We start from the raw sequence: 11,615 nt of genomic DNA on the forward strand, positions 1-11,615 counted from the left end.
GAGTTGTGAATCATATGATGGGTTAGTGAGCCTCAGACATCCATAACTAACTCATTTAAGCATTGATCGACATGATTTTTGTGAAATTCAAATCAGGACTCTAAGATTCACAAAATTATGTCTAATACATTTTTCACACGATTCGAATTTTTTAGAAGTCAAATTTAGGCTCAAAATTTGCGCATCTGAGCTGTGAATCGCATATAATTAGTTAGTGAAACTCAGATAATCATAACGTACTTGTTTGAGCATTGATTGAGATGATATTTTAGAGTTCAAATGAGGACTCTAAGATCTACAGAAGTTTGTTTAATAATTCTTTTGCGATTCGAATTTTTTAGGGGTCAAAATGAGGTTCGAAGTTCACGTATCTGAGCTATGAATCGTATATAATTAGTTAGTGAGTCTCAGATAGCCATAACTCACTTATTTGAGCTTTGATTAAAATGATGTTTGTGGTGTTCAAAAGAGAACTCTAATACATACATAATTGTGTGTAATAAATTTTTTGAAGATTCGAAGGTTTCTAGGGTCAAATCAAGACTCAAAAGTTTGCATACATATCTGAGTTGTGAATCATATATTTGTGTCACTATACTCTGAAATTCATTATTTTCTATATTAATACTAAAATACATTGTTTTGAAAACAATGGATTAGAAATATTGACGATGGAATTGGTCAATTTAAGGTGAAGTTTCATTGTCAAAAAATATTAGAACATATACATCCCTAATAAAACAATAGAATTGACCAAATATATTTTGAAATCATTGTTTTCTTTATTCATACTGAAATACATTGTTCTTGAAAACAATGGATTAGAGATATTTACAATAGAATTGGTGAATACAGTGAAATTTCATTGTCACTATATATTAAAACATATATATAACTGATAAAAACAATGGAATTGACCAAATGTACTCTGAATTATTATTTTTTTCTGTATTCATAATGAAATATATTGTTTTTGAAAACAATAGATTAGAGATATTGACAATGGAATTGGTCAATATAAGGTAAAATTTCATTGTCAATATATATTAGAACATATAAAATAATGGAATTAACCAAATGTATTCTGAAATTCATTATTTTCTGTATTCATACTTTAATACATAGTTTTAAAAAAATGATTAGAGATAAATTTCATTGTCAATATATATTAGAGCATATATATCTCTCTCTGATAAAACAATATTTTTGAAAATAATGAAACGTAAATATAAAAATTATTCAAATATAATTGAAATATTTTTTTTTTCAATTTCGTTATTTTAATGGATTGTGAATTTAGTCCAAAATTTACATTTTTAGGTCCAATTTCATTGTTTTTGAAATATCATTAATGTGAATTTAGTCTAAATTTCACCTTTTAGGTCTAATTTCATTGTTTGTTGAAAAACAGTAAAATTCTATAGTTTTTAAAAAACAATGCAATTTAAGAATGGCCAGATAAGCAAGTCTCGAAGCCGAATAACAACTCGATCGGATACATATTCTGACGTATTCCTGGCAAGGTTTAACTTGAACAGACCAAGATTCGAGCGTAGACCCGTCGATGGTCGATCGCGAGCTGTTCTTCCACATTTGATCTGATCTACATTTTATGTTGAAAATTCTGATCGCTTGCTGGTTGATGTAATGATAAGAATATGAACAATCCATGTTTTAGTTGTTAATTGTTATGAGATGACATTGGGCGATGATAACTGGGCAGGGGCATTTACTTTCATTTCCATAGGCAATTCTTTCTTGTCATTCTTATGATTTTCATTCTGTTTACTCTTTTTGCATATGAGGTCTCAATTTCTCTTATTAGGGAGTTCCAATTCTTGGAACAATTTGATGGGTTGATTTCTTTGTATCCAAAAACTGGATTCTAAAGGAGGGTAAGAAATTCCATTGTTTTTTAAGATATTAGCGTTTTTTAAATTGTAAATTTAGTACAAATTTCACATTTCTGGCTCAATTTTACTGTATTTTTGGAATATCATTATTTTTTTTGGATGTGAATTTAGTCCTAATTCCACATTTTTAAAGCTTAATTTAATGTTTTAATAAGTTCAATTGTTTTTTGAAAAAACTGTGAAATTTCATTGTCTTTTGGAATTCCATTATTTTTAAATTGTGAATTTGTTTGTATCAAAATCAAATCCTACAAATCAGCCGACACGTGGCTAGATGGGTCCCACAGTGCATAAAAGGTAACCAATCTCTTGGTTACATGTAGTGGAGTCAAGGAGAATTTTTTACTAATCGGTGTTTATTTTGCATGATTCTAATTGGATGCTAGCCTAAAATCTATGGAGTAGTTACCAGAAATTAGGGTTATCCAAGATTTACTTTCCATCCTAACAGATAAATTCTTTTTAAACATGGTTGTTGGATAACTATCGAGAGTTTATCATGATTATATCAAAGAGATCCCTAGAGAAATGGAAGTCTGTTAGTTGAACGTTCCAATTTTCTCTCAAATTTGTTTTCAGTTGAATCATGACTCCACAAAGCTCAAACCATGTTCGTCCTTCACAACTTAGAAGTTCACATTTTTAAATAATCTTTCGTGCAGAAGTTGCAACGAAATGATCGCCATCAACCATGTTTCCATATTTTCGACCATGAAGCATGAAGACTCACGAAGCAAAGGTTACCACGACTTCCAAGAGAGTCCATTTCCTCCTTAAAGAAGAAGCACACCAAAGAGATACTGTCATCATCTCCATTTTCAGAAGAATGTTGCGGTTATGAAGCCCACTAACCCAATCACTCTAGCAAGTAGCAAGAAAATGGTTTTACCACGATCCCCATGATGTCTCATGATAAATACTTGAAGAAGAACAGAAGAAGTGTCCATCACTTGGCACTATAAAATAAGAAGAAGAAACAGCAAAACACTCCGCGTCAAACACAGACCTAGCGTCTTCAATCCTTATTTGCTTTCTTAGGCATGACATCGGCCACTTATATTTTTATTTAACATGGCTCCGCGCCAACTAGTACTTAGATTTATCTTTCTAACCTCCACGACTATGTTTTAGTTTAAGCTTATAAAACACGCCTACATCCCAGGATGTATCACTTTTCAATGAAGATCCTGATCCATTATAGCAATGCGTTGTTTAACATTTCATTCCAATAGAGACTCTTTTCATTCCGGTGATAGTCTACTATTTTTCTACCTTTTTCCAGATTGACACTCTTGGCATTTTTGGTCCTTTTCTCGAAAGGCAAACCTCGAGCCAACATCCTTGTATTTTCTAACTACACATAGTCCGTTTGGTATAGAAATCAGATTCGGTGCAGAATCCTACAAACAATCTTATCAAATCCTTTGGGCTGACAGCCAGCCCTGTCACACCTGCAAATTCATCTTCAAAATTCCTAATCAAAAGTAGCCAGAGCTGAAGATCTCCTGTCCAACGCAGAAGAATCCTACAGAATTTAACCCACAATTTACATTTTTAGGTCCAATTGGTCAATTCCATTATCTTTCTTAATAAGATATATATTATAATATCATATTTCAATGTTGTAAAAGAAAACAATGGGAATTCTCCTTTGAGTGATTAATTCTATTGCGTATAAGTTTAATTTCGTTGTTTTAAAAAATAATGAAATTTGAGTAATAATACATTACCCAATGGAATATGTAATATAATTGGTCAATTCACACTTTGAGCTCTCCAATGATAGTTCTTTCACTTAATATTAAAAAAGATTCATTTCGACCTCAAGATAAGGGGGAGACACTATTGGATCCAGAAGTGTCATATTTGAGTGCAATTGGATCGTTAATGTATCTAGCCAACTGTACCAGGCCAGATATTGCATTTGCTGTCAATTTACTTGCAAAATATAATTCTGCTCCTACTCAACAACACTGAAATGGAGTTAAACATGTCCTATGTTATCTAAGATGTACAACCAATTTGGGTCTATTTTACCCAATTGATCTCAAGTCTCAGTTAGTTGGATATGCAGATGCTAGCTATCTATCTGATCTTCACAGTACAAAGTCTCAAACTAGTTACGTATTTCTTTATTGAAATATTGTTATTTCTTGAAAATCAGTGAAGTAGACAATTACAACAATTTCTTCTAATCATTCGAAGATATTGACAATTCATGAAGCTAGTTGGGAATGTGTGTGGCGAGCTGAGACCAATGATTTTTCATATTCAAGAAAAGTGCGAATTGCAATCAAATAATAATATCCCAATAGTCTTGTATGAAGACAACGCTGCATGTATAACTAAACTCTGAGGAGGATACATAAAGGGAGACATGACTAAACACATCTCTCCAAAATCTTCTTTACATACAAACTACAAAATAGTGGTAATATAGATGTTCGGTAGATTTGCTCTTGTGATAATCTTACAGATTTATTTACGAAAGCATTGCCACCTACAACATTCAAGAAGTTGATCTATAACATTGGTATGCGACAACTCAAATATTTTTTTGAATAAAAAGGAGTAAATACGTGAAGACCGTGGTATGAATTGTACCATTTTTCTTTATACCAATTGTTTTTTTTTTTCCATTGGGTTTTCCTTGACAAGGTTTTAATGAGGCAATCTTCTCATTGATCTCACCAAGTTGCTATACAAGAAAAATGTACTCTTTTTTCCTTCACTAAGATTTTTTATCCCACTGAATGTGTTTCCTTAGAAAGATTTTAATAAGGTACATTCTTTGTGTACGTGGCCATTCAAAGAGAAGTGTTATGAAACATTTATATGTGGATGACCCACATGAAGAAATGAATACCACATTTATTTGTGAAAGTCCCACAAGGCTACATTAAAGGTTATTACACATGACTGGATTATAACATGCAATTTAGTCTTCAATATGTAATTAATACTTCAACTACGTTGGATATCATTTTGTATATAAATACATGTAATGGTCATTGGATATCATTTTGTATATAAATACATGTAATGGTCATTTGTATAGAATGTAAGAAAAGAGATAACGAAGTATTCTATTTTAGATCAATTAACTGCTATATTTATTTAAATTTACAACATGCATAAGAAATTTATTGGTATTTAATCCTTCAAATAATTGAGGAAAGAGCAAACTAACTAAGTAAAGAAATAAAAAGATAGTCCACAAGAATCAGTCAATGTGTGAATCAAATTAACTCCAGTTTTTTATGCAAATAATCTTTATAATAATAAACGAATCTCCAAAAAACAAATGAAGTAACGGAATAGAATCTCAAATCACATCCAAGAATCAGTCAACTTAGGATTATTGTGGATTAAATTTCTAGTTTTGAGTGGTAATAACTTTGCATGTCCCTGACTTCAGGTAATGGGTTCTAATCTCATGTGGGGCTTGTTGACACCTATACTTTCTTAGGCTTGATATGATGGTGTGTCGTATATTGTATCTGTGCTTGTCCTCACAAAAACCCAAAAAAAATCTATGAAGAAATTAGGGCTGTTAAAAAACCGAACCAAACCGAAAACCGAACCGAAAACCAAACCGAAAACCAAACCATATTTTTTAATTTGGTTCGGTTTATCGGTTTACGGTTCGGTTTTGGGTTGAAGTTTTGGATATATTCGGTTTCGGTTTACGGTTCGGTTTGGAAATTATATTTTCGGTTTAAAACCGAAAACCGAAATTATTTTTACATATATTTTTTTATATATTTATATATATTTGTGTTATGTAATTAATGTTAATATGTTATAATAACCATTTTTACTTAATTAGTGTAAAATTAAACATTTAATGTTTAATGCTTTATATATAATTACAATATAATCAATATTACTTAATAAAATTACAATATAATTGGATATTGGAAATAATTTTCTAATTATATCGGTTTAAACCGAAAACTGAAACCGAAATTTACGGTTCGGTTTAATCCGGTTTATATATATTATTCGGTCTGGTTCGGTTTGGCTAAATATGAAACCGAAAAATTTCGGTTTGATCAAAACCAAACCGAACCCGAACTGAACCGAACCATTTCCACCCCTAGAAGAAATAAGGGAAAAAATAAAAAAATGATATAAAGAAAAAAAAGTTAAATACTGTAATAAATTTACGAGGGTTGGTGGGGACGGCAGTTAAGGAAACTTTGCCACTAATTTCCCCAAAATGGCCATTATTAAGGATCTACATTTCCTAATGATCTATCATAAATTGACACTAAACAAATCTCTGACCATTGGGATTTCCGTGATTCAATCATGGGCAAAATAGGAATTTCATAAAGAAGATGGTATTTGGGGATATATGGTTAATGTTCCATACCCTCATGTTGGAGCAATTAAAAAGAGGCCAATAAATAGATCTTATTTAAGAGCATAAAAGTTTTTAAAGTCACTTTTTACCTTTCATATCCAAGCAAATGCACACCATTATATTTGGTCGATGTATGTTATTTCTTGTTCCAAATTTGTTAGGCCCAACTCTTACAAGAATGAAACATAATTAGTCTCCATATTGGCTCCAAACATGGCCCCACTTATTACACGACATTTACGAATGCACCAAAAATCAAGGGACCTTCTTAGGTCCACCCCATTTAGCTCTATCCTTCTATCCAACCCCATCAAATATTATCGGATGTAAAAATAAACTCTAGATGCTCACCTGTGAAAATATTATAATAACCTTCATAGACTTATTTATTTAGTAGGGGTGGATGGTCCGTCATTTCCATGAGGGTGGATTTAGTAATTTTCAAAAAAACAATAGTGGTCCCAACTACGCCCTATATATGGACAACGGAAACCGACGGAATCTGGGCACGAACATCCATACGAGCGAAAGCCATTCGCAAGATGCCAATTTTATAAAACTAAAAAACTCCCTCTCTCTCTTTCCGTTCATCTCTCAGAGTCACGCAGAAAGCCTCCCGAGGGCCGAGTCTTCACGTTTCGGTTAGATTAGAGCATAGAATTCGGTGAAAATACGTAACCGACACCTCACAGGGATCGAGACACGCTTTGTTCTCTTTCTCCTCGTTGTTTTATATATATATCTGTGATTGTGGGAGTTCTGCTTGTCAGTCTGCCTGTCTCTCTGTTCAGTGTACTATCTCTCTCTGCAGGTATGGATTTTCTCTTCTTAGGCTAATTTATGTTTCCCCTTTCTATTGTGACTTCACTGTCTCTACCTGAAACGGAGTTGTTTCAGTTTGTTTTATGTTCTTTACCGGAAACAGCGTTGTTTCAGCTTGTTCTGTCAGATTGAATCTGGAACTAAACCTCTATTGCCTCCGTCGTTGACTAATCCTTCTTGATTTTCCTTGAAGAGTTCTTGGGAAAATTCTGGATTAGTTTTCTAAGTTGACTGTAGTCAGACAATGATGAAACAGGATTCTTCTTAACTTGTGTTTACGATTTGACTATTTTGCCCCTGTTCGATTCTGTTTTCGTTTTCATTTTCTCAATTGAGTCAGGCAAATTTGCTCCCTCTCTTTTTGTTTGGTAGCCCAAAATACAGAGTTGAATGGTTAAGTTACTGATTCAATGAATCAGTTCTACGTCTTAATTGAAATGATAATACTTGCTTGCATTATGCAGGCCTGCAAATTGACAATCAATTATTTGGTCCTACTGATTTAATGGTGTCTGTGAACCTTTATTGTTATATTGTTATCCAATTCGTAGACTCTTATCTCATATTTTGAAATATGTGCAGCTAAATAGGATAGCAAGGATGTTGGAGAAGATGGAGGGTCTTAATACAGAGAAACTAATCGAGGAATTTGAGGAAATGACTAAGGATGCTGAGAGGGTTCAAAGAGAAACCCTGAAGAAGATTTTGGAAGATAATGCATCCACAGAGTACCTACAGAATCTGGGTCTTAAGGGGAGAACTGACCCAGATAGTTTCAAGTCTTGTGTTCCTCTTGTGACTCACAAGGATTTGGAGCATTATATTCGTAGAATTGGTGATGGTGAATCTACGCCCGTTCTTACTGGAAGGCCGATAACCACCATATCTTTGAGGTTTGTGCAACTTGGTGAACTGGTTGTTATGCCAATGGAAGAGAAGATCTAACAAACTCTTGCATTATTGCAGCTCTGGTACTACTCAAGGAAAGCCCAAGTTCGTTCCCTTCAATGATGAATTGATGGAAACCACCTTGCAGACACTTCATACTTCGTTTGCATTCAGAAACAGGTATAAAAAAAAAATGTTTACCACAACTATGTAAAAGCTCCTTGTGTTTTTTTGATTGGTCTATAAGGTTTTCTCACTGCTTGGTTAAGGGCTGAGGCTGTGTTGGACTATTGTGTCATGTACATGAATGAGTCCTCAATCTGTTAACTGTAAATTTAGGAAGATGTATACAATTTTATGGTGTCTGCATGTTAAAACAATTGTTAATTTTTCTGCAGGGAATATCCTATTATTCACAATGGGAAGGCCTTACAATTCATCTACAGCAGCAAGCAAATTAAAACAAAAGGGGGTTTGTTTGCAGGAACTGCTACTACAAATCTCTTTCGCAATCCAAAGTACAAAGATGGAATGAAGGCAATTCAGTCGCTGAGCTGCAGTCCAGACGAAGTAATATTTGGTGCTGATTTTCACCAGTCATTGTACTGTCACCTCTTATGTGGAATAATATTTCGAGAAGAAATCCAATTTGTTGCCTCCACATTTGCCCACAGCATCGTCCATGCTTTCCGTACTTTTGAACTAGTCTGGGAAGAGTTACTCGCTGATATACGAGATGGTGTCCTCTCTAGCAAAGTCACTGATGCTTCCATTCGAAATGTTATGGCCAAATTGCTTAAGCCAAATCCTGGATTGGCCGATTTAATCCGTCAAAAGTGTTTAGCGCTCACTAATTGGTATGGTTTAGTACCAGAACTTTTTCCCAATGTGAAGTACATCTATGGGATAATGACTGGGTCAATGGAGCCTTATCTCAAGAAACTGAGGCAATATGCAGGGGTAGTGCCCTTAGTTTGTGCTGATTATGGCTCTTCAGAAGGCTGGATTGGAGCAAACGTGAACCCAAAACTGTCACCAGAGTTTGCCACCTATGCTGTTCTTCCAAATATTGGATATTTTGAATTCATTCCCCTAAGGGAGAGTGTTAAGGGTCAGGATGATATAAGCGAGTCTGCTTTCCTCTATATGGAGAAGAAGCCAGTGGGTCTTACCGAAGTCAAGGTTGGAGAAGAATACGAGGTTGTCCTCACCAATGGTGCAGGTATTATTACTAATGACTTCTTTGTTATAATATGAGGAATAGGTTGTTCTTACAACACAACTGCATATCAGAGCATGGTATTTAGTGCATCCATCTTCATTCTCTATCTTGATTCATAGGAGAACTATATTTTTTGTTGTATAATTGAAATTAATAATTCTTATATGCATATATGAGCCATTCATGTGCTGAATCTATTTGCTTTCTCCTAGGAGCCATTTCATGAGTTCCTGCGAACTTAATTTTTTTGAGTCTGATAGATCCGAGTTTATGACATATTTATCCAGGTCAGCTGACATTTTTTGTGTCTCCAAGACTGGCACAACCTTAGGAAACTCAGTTTTCCTTTCAGCTTTAACAATGATCAACGTGCTTGCCACTATTTACTGCGTGATTTTTCTTTTGTTCTTCTAAAAAATGTATGATTAATATAATCTAATCCGGCTTGAATTTTTGCTTCTTTTTTTTTTTCTTATTGATTTTTTTTGTTTATTTTTATCAGTGTTCTCTGTTGTCTTTCTCCAGCTGGTATGTGATTGAGAAGATTTATCCTAAACGTTTTGTTTTGAACTGTATTTTTCTCTTTGAAGGGTCATAAAAAGACAGAAAAGGTTTGTATTTTTGTAATTCTCCTCAATACTCTCGTTTATCTGTCTAGTTCTCTGGTTTTTGTTCAATTGTGTCTTGGGGAAGTTGCTGTACTTTTTTCAGATAATGAGAAGCACAGCATTCTGTATATTCTCCAAGAGTAACGTGAACTCTCTTGATCAAGATGAGGAAGAGTTTAGAATTTCTAGTTTTAATTAGTTTTGTTGGCTATATAAGCGCATTTTTAGAAAATTATGTGGAGGAAAGGGTTGATGCTCTATGATGAAAACTTCTATGATAAGACTGATAGTGTATATGAATGTGAAATAGGCTGGGGCAGTGGGGCAGTACTTTTAAATTAATGTTGTAATAGTTTTCCTGCTAGTTGTAAATCCAAAAGTCCAAATAAATGTAGGAAAATCAAGGTTTAATGATTATAAAGGTAAATACTTACTCTAAAGTTTTTGTCTAAATTCACTGAATTAGCATGTAAGAAAAATATGAACAGAGCTCATACAATGAAGCAGCTAAAAATTTTTTTCATCGTGAAATGATAATGCCTATAGCTGTTGACTGTTGACAATATATAGTTTCCAAGTTTGCTTGCAGGGAAGCCTAATATATTGGCTAATGTGAAATCTTGAATGTATGGGTGTGCTTTGTTCTAATGATTTTCTTTTTGAATTCTGAAACCCGTGTTGGACTTACGGTTTTCATGAATGGCTAGGTGTTTGCCATTTTCAATTGACTAGCGACGCATGTTTCACGCCACAGCACATCAAATTGTTGAGGATGTAACTTACTGATGTTTTGATTTTAATATGTAAATTGCAGGCTTGTACAGGTACAGGCTAGGAGATGTGGTGAAAGTTGCGGGCTTCCATAACTCCACTCCAGAACTCAAATTTGTCTACAGGAGGAACCTTGTGTTGACCATCAACATCGACAAAAATACAGAGAACGACTTACAGTTGGCCGTTGCAGAAGCTGCCAAGATTTTAACTGATCAGAAACTAGAGGTGGTTGATTTCAGTAGCCATGTTGATTTATCAACAGAACCTGGCCATTACGTGATCTTCTGGGAAGTTAATGGCAATGCAAGTGAGGAGGTCTTGAAGCAGTGTTGCAATTGCCTTGACCGGTCTTTCATCGATGCCGGCTATGTCAGCTCGCGAAAGGTAAATACCATAGGACCACTTGAGCTTCGGATTGTACAGAGAGGAACCTTCCAGAAGGTTCTCGACCATTTCCTAGGATTAGGAGGTGCCGTTAGCCAGTTTAAGACACCCAGATGCCTAGGACCCAATAACAACACAGTCCTGCAAATCTTGTTGAACAATGTGGCTAAGAGCTACTTCAGTACTGCTTTTGTGTGAATATTAGAGAGTCTGCATGTTCATAATGACTCCTTATGTTGTAGGGTTAATTCAGCAATGGAAAGTTTTATATTTATGATAAAAGTAATGGTCTGTTCATATCCAATTAACATAAATACCAACGACAGGTGACTCGGTTGGTAATCGTATGGGTTAGGCATAAGTGTGCCTAAAATTCAATTCCTAGTTCAATTTCAATAAGAAGCAAATTTTTCAATGGGATTTAAAAAAATTAATATAAATGTATTTAGTTTGAAGAACTTTTTAAAGGATTAGGACCAAGTTTAAGACACTGGCATGACACGTATCTGCCCTTCTTTTGTAGTGCAGATAACTGGATAACCATCAAGGCGTGGAGAATTAGATAATGGACTAAAACTAATTTCTCTACTCAATCAATCTTTGACTACTTTATCCTAATTTTTTCCTCTCTCTTT

At 34.2% G+C, this 11,615-nt stretch overlaps 1 protein-coding gene across 1 annotated transcript; it reads left to right on the top strand.

The window, feature by feature from the left end:
• Positions 1–6,795: 6,795 nt before the first annotated feature.
• On the top strand, positions 6,796–11,262 carry LOC119983271 (jasmonoyl--L-amino acid synthetase JAR4-like). Its single transcript, XM_038826928.1, has 5 exons — positions 6,796–7,093; positions 7,687–7,997; positions 8,071–8,172; positions 8,391–9,214; positions 10,637–11,262. The coding sequence occupies exons 2-5, from the start codon at positions 7,705–7,707 to the stop codon at positions 11,176–11,178; spliced, it is 1,761 nt and encodes a 586-aa protein (XP_038682856.1). The 5' UTR covers positions 6,796–7,093; positions 7,687–7,704; the 3' UTR covers positions 11,179–11,262.
• The last annotated feature ends 353 nt before the right edge of the window (positions 11,263–11,615 follow it).

Source organism: Tripterygium wilfordii, chromosome 18 (genome assembly GCF_013401445.1).
Source record: "Tripterygium wilfordii isolate XIE 37 chromosome 18, ASM1340144v1, whole genome shotgun sequence".
In the NCBI taxonomy this organism is placed as follows: domain Eukaryota; kingdom Viridiplantae; phylum Streptophyta; class Magnoliopsida; order Celastrales; family Celastraceae; genus Tripterygium; species Tripterygium wilfordii.